Raw genomic sequence first — 12,984 nt, 5'->3', positions numbered from 1 at the left:
TAAAGCTTTTAGTTCTCATCACTAATGAAAACGCCACATTCCGATCACAAAAACATCAAAATATATATTAAAAAGAGCCAATCTAAATTTAATGTAGAATTGTGGGCTTCTGAAAAATATGTTCAATATTATGGGTATGCCCAGAAAACCCCCATTAACATAAGAATGAAGATTATCATTTACTACTGTTCAGAATTGATATAACATGACCCAAAATTTTATAATATTATTCATTAAAAAAAATAGGAATTTCGCACAGCGCCAATTATGAGGCAACAACAACACGTCAAACCCCAGTGGCTTGCTGCTCCTCGTGATTACATTTTTATTATCATCACAAAACACATCACATCTCTACTACCCTTACCACACTGCCCTATAAACAATAATCAAGACGCTGATTAATTGAGCTAGGAAACCACTAGTTAATTACGCTGTCATTGTGCGATATGGCACAAGTTTCCAGTGCTAGCCGCTTACAAGGTGATACATTCAAATGCAGTCGGAGAGAAAAAAAGGCAATCTACACATTATATTAAGAATCGCAAAGAACAAAAAATGTTGGCTTCTATCCATCTATAAAAGGTGACATACATCAAGAAGAACAATGGAGGAGAAATTACTCTATTTTACCTAAATGTGAAAAATGGTCCATCAAGTCACTTAGGTTTACAATAACTAATCATAAAAAAGGCTTGTGTCTTTCATTTTACATGTAGTTGTTGATATAACAATGAATCAAAATGAAGAATGCAGCAGCTGATGAGAATTTGTCAGCAGACGTGTAATTCTTTGCATATATGTATATTGAAGCAGAAAGCATTGTCCATCAAATGTTTTTGAATCAAAAATAGTTTTGAATGGAACATTGATTCTGAATCAAATCATACACTCAAAAATCGGAATAGAATCATGAAACAGTTAAAGATTCCCACCTCTATTCATTGTGCAGTCAATAGATTGTTGGAGGTGCTTTTGCATAAATTACAGCATCAATGTGAAATGGCAGGAGGCAATCCGCCCAAGGCACTAGCGAGGTGTTATCAAAGCCAAGGTTGCTTTGATGACAGACTTCAGCTTGTTTGCATTATTGAGTTAGGTTTCGCTCATCAACCTCATGGCAATACTCTTATGCTCAGGCGTGTGCATTTGCTAGTCAATGTTAACCCCTGCACAGTGTTTTGACAATTTTAGGGTCATTTTCTTCTACATCATTCCTGCTGCATTTTAGCCAAGGGATGGTACACACCTGGTAGTGTGCAGCAGCTGGTTGAATATGGACAATATGTACACACGCCCATTACTTTCAGTTCGTCAGAAATGAAGACAAGAAGAAGACAGATAATCATCAGGTGCTCAACATCTAAAAAGCCATTCACTTCGCAAAATAGGACCAGCAATTTGACACCATTTAGAGTGGTGCCATAGTAACGTGAAGTTAGCGAAAAGAAAACACAAGGAGGATTGTGCTCTCTCGCTGAGAGATGCCACTTTGACATCAAGAGTTTAGGAGATTCGTTAGGAGATATGCCAATATGGTGGATGCGCCTGCATTTCGAATCGAAACACTGTTGGCAAGATTCCTGTCAAAACTAGCAAGTAATGACAAGGTAAGCTAATTTTCACTGTACAATTACCATTCATAATAGTCTATAAATAGTTCTGTTCAATGTTTATCAAGAGGAAACATAAAAAAAAAAACTCACGTTAGACAGTACATTAAACAGAATAATAATGATGTAGGCTAGTTGCTAACATTGCCCCACCGAAACCATCCATTTTTGAAACGTCTGTCCCTAATCTAGCTGACTGAACTTGAATTGAATATTAACATTGAAATGGTGATATGCACTAATTGTTTTTGCCCACAGCATAAACAATGAATTACTATGCTCTGCAGTTAGGTTATAAAGCAATTAAAATACAAAAAAAAAAAAAAAAAGATTGTGTATCTTGTTTTTGAAGATTTACAATACAGATGACATGATTTTTACTATAGGCTTAAGCCAACCTTTCACTGTTTGTGCAATGAGCTTCATTTACAATAGCAAATTCATATTTCCAGTTGCGGTGGTGACAGTAATACAGTATAATAGTAATGCAATAGTAGTGTCATGCATTACATTTCAAATACAGTAGTAATGTAATGCAACTAAATACTTTGAAATGACAGTAATAAGTAGTAATAATGCATTACAGTTCTGAAGTAACTGGACATACTGTCCCATCTGAATGAAATTTCAGCTGCACAAAATGCTGCACAAGGGTTAAAGTTGCGTTTGGTAGTTTTGGCAATGTGGGGAAGTAGACGTAATACCAAGTTTCCCCAAATTCTTGAACGGATTTTGCGTGATATTCCTCTCAAGGCTGAGGTTATCAACGTGTTATTAATGTGTCTGGATCCTGCGATATGTGTCTGTGAAGAGCCAGCTTCTTGAGCTATAACCTGGCTCGCCTTCCTTTTGGAGGCTGTCAATAACTTGTCTTCCAGACAACAGTCAGCACTTTTCCCCATGATTGCAGGGGCTTCTAAAACAGACTTGGAGACCATTTAAAGTTCAGGAAAGTTTGGCTGGTTTTTGAATTGCAAGTGCGACAATGAGTCCATAAAAATAGACTTTGTCAAATATTCTAGTTCCCTGAATGGCAAGTCATTCACTTTGAAATATTTTTGTTTCAAATATAGTTTGGAAACACCTTCTAATTTAGTCTTTTTTTTTTCTATTGTTTACAAAACTCCTGATTATTTTTATTATTAAGTCATCAGCATCATGGTGATATACTGATGGTTAATCATTGAGATTACTGAAAGTGGAGACCGCTCAAATAACAAATTTGCACGTCTTGGTGTGTTTTTCAGCTTTATGATATGGATAATGTTTTATGACCTAGAGGTTATTCGAATGTGAATATACAGTATCTCAAAACTTTTGCCTGGTACTGTATTTTATTTTGAATCGAACGACTGAAATAATCAATTCAACTAGCTGGCTTGAGAAACGCAGATTGGAATAGCAAACCATGTTACATTACATCACATCAAATGACTCTGATTACTAAACACAGGATGATTGTGAACAACACACTGAGGTGTATGAAGAGATTTTCAGAATTTTAACCGAGACGCTTTCTGCGAGTGCACCTCCGAGGTTGTGTTTTATACATGCGTCACAGGATGTACTAAACCGTTTAATTTATGGGGCGTTAGGAACCCGAAACATCCTGGGAGGAAATATTACCTGACAGGCATATTTTAGGGCATAAATAATATCACCCACTTCCCCGGTGAGCTATCATCATGCATCAGCAACCTTATTACTGCCGAACTGACAGGCAGCACCACTGGCTTCTTTCCTAACACTATTTCAATGAAATCATAAACGTTAAAGAAAATCTAAGTCTAAATGTGTTTTTGTCAACATGGCCTTTACCTGAATGACAGTGGTGAGGTTGGCAGGTGAGAAGGTAGGCGGATTATCATTGATGTCAGAGATGTCAATCTTGACAGTGGCAGTGGAGGACAGAGGCGGGATTCCACTATCCAGGGCTCTGATGGCCAATGAATAGCCAGGAACCTAAGTGGCAAAAAAAAAATGTCTTTACTATTTATAAAAGTAGGCAAGTACATTTGAACCCAAACTATTTAGCTGTGTTATCTCAAAATCCTGCCCAAAAAGTAGACAGCTCATAAGATCTAAGATCTAAGACAAACATTCTATTCTAAATTCTTCCCGGAAAAAAAAAATAAAAATACAACTGTCGTAGAGGTTTTTATATTTTGGTCGTAGCGAGATGTGGGATAGAGATGCATTGCTTCAAATTGAGCAATGTTTCAGATATTATTGTTACCTTAATTAGCAAAACAAGATGGGTACACAGTATGATGTAGCGCAGCTCCTCACAATCGCAAATTACCTCCTAAATTAGATAACTGATGTTAAATCAATACCACTCTGACAAGAATCCCTAAAGGCAGAAGCAGCTGTTCTACTACCGCCCATTAGAGTATCCTCATCCTTAATACAAGGTAGTGTGGCCATTTAACTAGTCCCCTCCAAACTTATCAAAACAGCGGCGATCAATATTTTTTTTTGGGGCGGGGTGTGTCATATGTTTTGCTGTAAACAAGTAGTTCACAATTATTTGCTGTTAGGCCACACCAAGTATGAAAGTGTGGAACTGCCAATGTGGAGTAATCATGTTTGACTTTTCAAAAGTGTTTCCGTACTTAATAAAAGAAAATATTTGCAATTATATTCAAATGAGGTTGCTATTCAAAAATGTTCAGGATGCTCCAAAATGTCAGTTCCATATCCTAGGAAGAAGAAAACATTTTGTCGCTCCGCCCCACGTCTCTCCCACAAATGTCAATCAATAGTCTAGGATGTGCCTTCACGTACTCCACTTCTGCACTTTTCAGACATTTTAATATACTGTATATGCAATAGATTTTTTTTTTTTTTTTTTTACCAAACATTGCCCAATATATTGCAACTTGTGATGCAATATGCCTTTGCTATATTGCAATATATCGCAATACACTTTTAAGACCCAATACCCTGCCTTTTATATATATATATGTATATATATATATATATATATATATATATATATATATATATATATATATATATATATATATATATATATATATATATATATATATATATATATGAGTATATATATTAAAAAAAAACTCAACAATGTAGGCTGCCTGCATTTATAAATGCTCAATGTGATTATAATTAACTAAATACAAAATTTGACAACCTAAGACACTTTTCACTAGCTCAACCTTGAGACAATTTTTTTATAGTTTATTTTTATTTAGTTTAGTTTATTATTAGGTTTTTTTTGTTTTGTTTTAAGAGTACAGGGTAACTCGTTCCAGTGAGTAGCTGCCCTATACTATAAACATTGTTTTCAGCAACAAGTGTTTTAGTTGTTGTTGTTTTTTTTTTTTTCTAACATAAATGTTGTTGTTCAAATACTTTGGGATCAAAGTGGATATTTTGTATTTCCAGATTAGGCTAAGCAATAATATCTGAGAAACATATTTATTGTATGTACCTTAACTCCAACCTGGAGTGGCTTGTTTATTTCCTCGTTGTAATAATGAGGGATTTTTTTTAATAAGGGGAATCCGCACACATGCTCACACGCACAGCTTGTTTTTCTAATATGTTGCAGTGCCCCAGAGAGCAGGGTATTCTTTTGTTTATTTTTGTTGCACTGCAAAATTTAAAAAAAAGAGTCCTAATGAAGTACAATGAAGAGAAATACCAATGCAGCAGCAATATAATTTGAGAAATAGGATAACACCCCAAATTTAAAAACACATTTGTTCACATCTCTGGTCTGTTTAGGAGAGGCAGAAACACAGTCAGGGCGAGAGAGCGGTGGAAGGGAGGCAAGTGATGAAAGTAAATCAGAGGTGAAAACAGGTAAACACTAACATCTGACACCCATGGGGAAAAAAAGCATGGTGATTTTGCCCTCTCTCTCTCTCGCTCTCTCTCTCTCCCAAACACACACGAACCACTTCTCAGTCAGTGTATGAAAACCCCTAAAACACTTTCATCAGCATAAAGCTTTGATCCCACCCACCCAACTTCAACCTACAGTCAGATGGCTCATGCGCTACGATCATGAATACTTTATGATTAGAATCTTAGTCTGACTGAAGTTTTCAATAGGAGTCGTACAATGCGAAGGGTGAGAAAACAACTGCATGGAGGAGGCAGGAAATATTCACGCTAAAATTGACTGAGCTCACGTGTGAGACTTTCAGGATAATTGTGCGTCTGGGTTTCTTGTGTGTGAATAATTGCCATCCGCTTCGGGATTCATCCACTTTTCACACTTCTCATTGGCTGTTTACAGAAGCATTTAGACAGCTCAGAGGATTTGATCAGACAGAGATCAGATTTGGGCCCATTTTTTCTCAGGGCTCTTCAATTGATTTTTCTTAGTAAAGATATTAAGCGATTTCATTGGATTTTATGCATGTGTGTGTTGGTGCGCCCTCACCGTCTCACGGTCCAGATGCTTGTTGACCTTCACGATGCCGCTGAGTGGGTCAATGAAGAATTGGTTGTCTCGGTCCCCACTCACAATGGAGTAGAGGATGGCCCCATTCAGCTGACTGTCCATATCCTCTGCTACCAGCTGCAAAACACACGCGCACGCAAACACATGCGTGGATACACACACATGCACATTAAAATGGAAATATCAGCCTTTTGATTCAAATGCCAGGTTTCAGGGATTTACACTATTTGGTTTCACACTCTTGATTTCCTGCTCTAGGGATCAATACGTTGAATTATCTTGGATGTCATTCTATTTTTCTCTCGAATAAAACTTGAATAAAACGTGTATGCTCATTGCATCAAATGATGATGAAGTATAACATATTATTATAATTATTGACAGATAAGAAATTCGACTTGCTGAATTGTACACTTATATGCTAGCAGCACTCACCTGTAATTTTGTCATCATTATTTAATCATAAAAAATGATTCGTATAACGTTTGTGAAAAAAAAGTCGTCTGGCCTGCAAAAGAATGTATGAGTTCAACTAATGCTAATGTGGATTTCAACCATTAGGATGTCTCAACCGCGAGGCAGACATGCTCAGCAGTAACCAACCATCCTACTTGCATTCATAAAGGTTACATTTCCCCATGGAAAATTTCAGTTGCTGTCAAAATTCGATCTGAATCTACTACAGTAGTACTTGAAATGTCATGATAATGGGGGAGGGATTAATCACGGTGTCTTCAAAAGGTCATGAATGACGCATCTATGGATTGGAACCTACCTGTACAACAGACTCTCCAATGGTGGCATCCTCTGACACAACAGTCGTATAGAGGTCACGGCCGAACATGGGAGCATTATCATTGACATCTGTTACATTTATGTTCACTGTAGTGATGGCGCTCAAAGGAGGCGTACCCCCATCTCGAGCCTCCACTGTTAAGAAATAGTCCTTGCAACTTTCATAGTCCAGTGACTGGGCAACTATAATGGCGCCTGTAGGGAGGAGAGCAGAAAAAAAAAAAAAAATCAAAAGGATTGGTGAGTATGATACATTGCAGTACATACGCATTAAAAATTTAACAAGAAAATGCAATTTCTGGAAAAGCTGTGTGTGAATGTTAAAATGCTGAGCGGAAAAATATGGGATCATATGGAATGAACTGAAATCATGGAAAAGGATATTTGATGAAATGGAATAACGGAAGTGTACTGAATGATGTAGAATAGTTTAAAATACATAGCTTGACTTTGAATGATGTAAAATCATGTGAAATGATCTTGAATCAAATCAAATTAAGGAAAGCCATATGAAATCATTTGGAAAAATATAGAAGGGCTTTGAATGATGTAGACTTATGTGGAATGATGAAGAACAACAATAAATCATGTGAAATGATGAAAATAAGTCATGAGGAATTATATTGATGATCTGGAGTTAATTGGAAAGCTATGAAATGCTTTTGGAATTGAATGATGTAAATCGTGAGAAAATATATTGAATTACATCAAAACAATGATATAGAATCACTCGAAAATATATAGATTAGTTATTGATTATGTCGAATGATATTGTATGAAAGGAAATCATGGTAACGATATGGAGTGTAAAAAACTTGAATGCTTGTGAATGAATGCTAATGAATTAAATTATGCAGAGTGATATGAAATAAAAGGAATTCACTTATATTCAATTATATGGAATCATTTAGGAAAATATAAAATCATTTTGAAATAGAATGATATGAAATCATTTGGAATATTGAATGAAATGAAATCTTGAGAAATATTGAATGAAATGAAAACAATTTGGAATGATATGGAACCGGTTGGAAATAGATATAATGGTCTTTAATGATCTGGAATGATATTGAATGGAATGAAATCATACAGAATCCCTTGGAAAAATATACATCAGATTGGTTTTGGAAAATGTGAAATGACATTGGAAAAAAAATGTGCACAATGTTGGTGGATAAGCATAGCATGATATAGAATGTGGGTCCCACAGTACACTTTCTCATGGGACACAATACCAACAACAATGTTGTCATACTCACCAGAAAGAGAATGAATACTGAACTTCCCATGCTCATTTCCTGAACGTATACTGTAGGTTATCTCAGCATTGGTCCCTATGTCCTTGCTGGCAGCGTACACTGTGAGCATCTTGGTGCCCACCGTCACATCCTCTGGGATGGTCACCAACTGATCGCGGCGTTCAAAGACTGGCGGGTTGTCATTTATGTCCAACACCGTGATTGTCACGTTGACCAATGACGATAGAGGAACAGGTGAACCCTGATCTGATGCACGGACTTTTATCAGATAAGAAGGCTGAATCTCTCTGTCGAGGATGCGTTCGAGGACCACGATGCCCGTTGACTTGTCGATTGAGAAGGAATCATCGGCAGAGTCCGCTAAGGAGTAGACGACAGTACGTCCCGGACCAGCTGCGCGGACAAAACAAGTAGCATTGGTTATTTCCAACATGCATGATAAAAAAAAAAAAAAAATGTACTTCATTGCATTGCATTTGTTTCCTAATTTTGCAAATGCTTTCAGACATAACAATTCAAGTTATTTATCAATATTTTTTCCTTCAACCACACAAATTGTTCAGTGGCATCAGTTCTATCCATGTAGGTTAAATATTTTAACACCCACAAAAAAAATGAAAAATGGTAAGGTCTGTCTTTGTAGTCTGTGACGTGATTACACTTCAGACATAGCCATCAACTGGTCTCTACCGCCACCTTCTGTCTTGGGGTGAAACACAAGTCAAGATAGGATTGCATGTTTGCTGACATAGTTTGACCGCCGCCCAATGGAATGTTGCAAAAATTGCAGGAAAATCCTCCTAAAAAGCATCTCAAAAATTGTAATTATAATGGATTTATATGGTCCAAAATTTGGACAATCATTATTTTGCACACAAAATCTGGCATGTCCAGCTGCAATCACATAGAAATGTCAGAACTGTCGAATTTTGAAATTTGACATCATCTGCTGGAAATTTCAGCTCCCTAGTGTTTTTTTTGTTTGTTTTTTAGTGATATAAAAAAATCTGAGGAATTTCCATTATTTGTAACATAATGCCACAAGGGTTAAGTATTACAATGGTATGCATATCAAACCAGGACTTCACATTTTGCTGTCAAAGTTGATTTGATTTAGGAAAAACTGAAAAGAAGAACTTGACACGCGGTAGTATTTTTGAGCTTCCACTATTAAAATGAAACACATCACCTTCATCGGGGTCTATGGCTTGGATGCGAGTGAGAAGGGCTTTGGTGGCAGTGTCTTCATATACACTCGCGGTGTAATGTGGCAGGGTAAAGACTGGCGGGTTGTCATTCACATCTGTCACTTCCACCCACACCTCAGCACGGCACCACAGCCCACCGCCATCAGTTGCCAGAGCAACCAGCCAGTAGTTAGGTGTCACCTCTCGATCCAGAGCCACAGATGACTTCATCTCACCTGATTAATGAAGTTATTAACAGGATGTGTAAGAATAACGAATTGAAGCAAAGGATGAGGTGCATTGTATGAAGGGAGCATAATGAAAAGCTAGCAAGATGTTAACTATTTTACTCACTACCACAAATTAGTTATAGTTTCATATCACATACAGTGCAAACAGAAAATATACACTGGATACAAAAAGCAAACGTATGTTCTAAGTATGTTTAATCTATAGTATAGGTCTACAGCTGTATCGTTGGAGATGTCGCCGTTGCGATTAGGTATAAAAATGGCACACGGAATTTTGTACTGGTGCAAGTGTCGTTTCGCCTGTTTGGGAAATTGGTTGACCATAATTAAAACAAAAAATGCTAAACACGGTTTCATTGGTCCTCTGTGATGAATTTGGTCAATTCATTGGTCAAATGAGAGAAGACTGGGTAAAACTAGTGATGGATTGAAGCTTGTCACTATTAAAAAAAAAACAACAAAACAAAACAAAAAAAAAACATGATAAGTTTGAAAGCCTGGGAAAAAAGTAGCAGCTGATAGTCCGGGAAATACAATAACTATTTGTGTATATAGGCCATGTCTTTACGGAAATGTAGCCAAATTCTAGTGATCCCTATAGGGCTTCAGGAAATGTGTTTGTCCACACAAACAGGCTTGTGTGACTTGTACTGCTGCCACATGAAGTCACCCAAAACAGACTAAAAAACAACGCTGCATTCAAGCAAACAAACTCAAGAATATCGCTGAATGGAAAATGAAGAAGAAAGTAAACATTTACACGGATTATATTTGGGTGAAAAAAAAAAAGGCTCTATCTCTGAATCACTGTAGAACTCAATTAACTGACTGCATTATTGTATTATGATCATTTTTATTACTACCCTGCCTAAAGTCAAGCAAATATGTTTATTTTGAATCATGTCAAAAACTGTGCCTCTCATGCAAAAGGAAATATGGGAGCTTTGATTGGAAAACTCCTTTTTTAAATGCATAACACTGTAATGCTTTGCACAGGTCTGTAAAATTAATTAAACAAGGACTAGCCCAGCAGATTTAGAATGGGTATATATATATATATATGTTTCCTTCATACCAGTGTCCGGGTCCATTGTGAAGTCATGGGATCCAAGGCCGTGCAAGGAGTACTGAATCCAAGAACTGATGCCCACATCTTTATCAGTAGCACCGACCTTTAGCAGCACACTATTCACAGGGATATTTTCTGGAACGGATGCAGTATAGAGTGCCTGTGGACATACATTCACAAACACACTCAGACACACGGTCCTCGGATTAAATAATTTATCAAGCTTTGACACCGGCTTGCTCCATTCAGTCTGAAATAATTTATAGCCCTCTGATGAATCCAAATCTGGTGTATAAAAAAACAAAACAACAGTGGGCCAAGAGCAAGCTTAATAGTCACCTGGTCACAGATGGGTTTGTTATCATTGGCGTCCATCACTGTGACCTCCACGGTTGCTTGGGAAACAAATAGTCCATCGCTCGCAGTGACATTTAAAATGTAGAGGTTACGTTCCTCTCTGTCCAGCAGCCCTTTCACGTACATTTTCCATTCACCCTGAACGAGACCCAGCGCAAACACGCCACGATAATTCCCACCTGGAAAACGTAGAGAAACAGTGCAATTAAGTTGCTGTCAGTTTTGCAATTTCTGCTTTGATAATGACAACTGATTAGGCTATACAGGCAAATATTCTGAACATTAATTTATTCTAGTTCATTATTTATCACGAATCCTGCAAAGTGATAAAATTAAACTGTCAGTCAACATTGTCCACATTTTTTAACATTGTGCTCAAATTTGACATTGCACTTTTTTTTTTCTCTCTCCAATGATAATGTCCATCTTTGTCTGCCTTTGTGTCGGTGACTCTCCTCTTAAGTTTGGTTCTAAGGCTGTCACAAGAAATCAGTAAAATTGAGTTAAATCATTATTTTCCATAGTTAAAGCTTTAACAAAACAATCCACCACATTTATGTTTTACAGCATAATCCGGTGTGTGGTATATTGCTATACATGTGACAATAATTCTCCTTGAATCTTAATTTAAATCCAGGCTACGAATAATGATAAAAAGTTTGAGCTTGTCATTTTAGCAACAATAAATTACAAAATTCCAACCAAAGGATCCTAATGTATACATTTGAACAATTCCATACAAAAAAGGGGTTTGAAATAAAGGAGGTTTGCAGGCACATTTTGGGAGTTTTCCATTATGATATGTGGAAAATGCTAATCATAGTGACTGGCTCATTTTTCTATTTCAAACGTTTCATATTTCATTCTAGTAGAGCCTCTAGTGTTCAAATCATGATTATTCATTACTAGAGTCAAATTAACATATTAAATATTAAAATAGTTTTTCATTACGATATGAAGAACCACCGTTTCCCATGATACAGGAGGTGGATTGTTATAATTCGGTGTTCAGCGTGCTACTATCTGAAGCTTCCAAACCTCATAGTTTAGTTAGGGTGTCACGTTGAATTTCCGAATGGACCCTAATTAATAATTAATGAACAAATTAAAATGTAATTTTGTTTGAACTTATTTAATATCTACTTAATTGCCACACAAACTAATGGTGGCTAGTCTGACGTTCAGATAGACTTCAAGTGTGCCTGGACGTTTACATATCCTTCAAAAAGAATAGCTTATCCTGACTAAGCCTATTCATAAACAAAACATAGTATAGATGTTAGATGGTCAGTAATTTCATGTGTTTTATTGGGGGAGAAATTGGAGAAATTTGCCGCCTAAGATCAGTGTAATTTAAAATAATGATAATGCATAACTTTTGCAAAGTGCTTTTCTGGACACTCAAAGACTTTACCATGAATACATTATTCATGCACTCACACATTCATACACGAGTGGTGGTAAAATATGTTGTGTAGCCATAGCTGCCCTGGGGCAGGATGACGGAAACATGGCTGCCATTTTGTGGCGATGGCCCCTCCGACCAACCACTGAGGGCTGGAGGAGGGTGAGGTATCTTGCCCAAGGACACAACGACACATGACTCAGCGTGTAGGATGTGAAAGGCCGACCTTTCGGTTACAGGACAACCTGCTCTAACGCCTGAGCCCCGGTGAAACCCAGAAACAAGTGATCGAAAAAGAAACAAAATTGTCATCACCCATCACTAGTTCATGAGGTTAAACAATTGGTTACGCTTATATTGTTTCTAAGATGATTTAAGGTAAAGTAATATGTAAGATTGCTAAAATTGTTTTACATTGACCTCTTCATATCTTGTAATAGGTAAATGAAACACTTTTGATATATTTTTGCTCCTCTAGAACAAAACTAGATGATGTGGAAATTAAATGCAATTCCACTGTAGTAGCCTTTATCTTTATTAAAGTATCGGAAAATCACAAGAAGTTTAGATTCAGGACACTTAATTTCCCCATCACTAATATATATATATA

At 36.8% G+C, this 12,984-nt stretch overlaps 1 protein-coding gene across 1 annotated transcript in view; it reads right to left on the bottom strand.

The window, feature by feature from the left end:
* Positions 1-12,984, bottom strand: part of fat3a (FAT atypical cadherin 3a) — a 129,191-nt gene that overhangs the window by 21,045 nt on the left and 95,162 nt on the right. The window contains exons 14-20 of the mRNA XM_088427661.1: positions 10,952-11,148; positions 10,619-10,772; positions 9,295-9,528; positions 8,106-8,498; positions 6,827-7,041; positions 6,031-6,168; positions 3,432-3,575 (exon numbers count right to left, since the gene is read on the bottom strand). Of these exons, the coding sequence (XP_088283787.1) occupies positions 3,432-3,575; positions 6,031-6,168; positions 6,827-7,041; positions 8,106-8,498; positions 9,295-9,528; positions 10,619-10,772; positions 10,952-11,148 (1,475 nt within the window). The remainder of the gene's footprint in view (positions 1-3,431; positions 3,576-6,030; positions 6,169-6,826; positions 7,042-8,105; positions 8,499-9,294; positions 9,529-10,618; positions 10,773-10,951; positions 11,149-12,984) is intronic.

Source organism: Hippichthys cyanospilos, chromosome 11 (assembly GCF_059441005.1).
Source record: "Hippichthys cyanospilos isolate Australia breed blue-spotted pipefish chromosome 11, RoL_Hcya_1.0, whole genome shotgun sequence".
Lineage (NCBI taxonomy): Eukaryota > Metazoa > Chordata > Actinopteri > Syngnathiformes > Syngnathidae > Hippichthys > Hippichthys cyanospilos.
The sequence above is the reverse complement of the archived record's forward strand: the minus strand, read 5'-3'. Positions and strand labels throughout refer to the sequence as shown.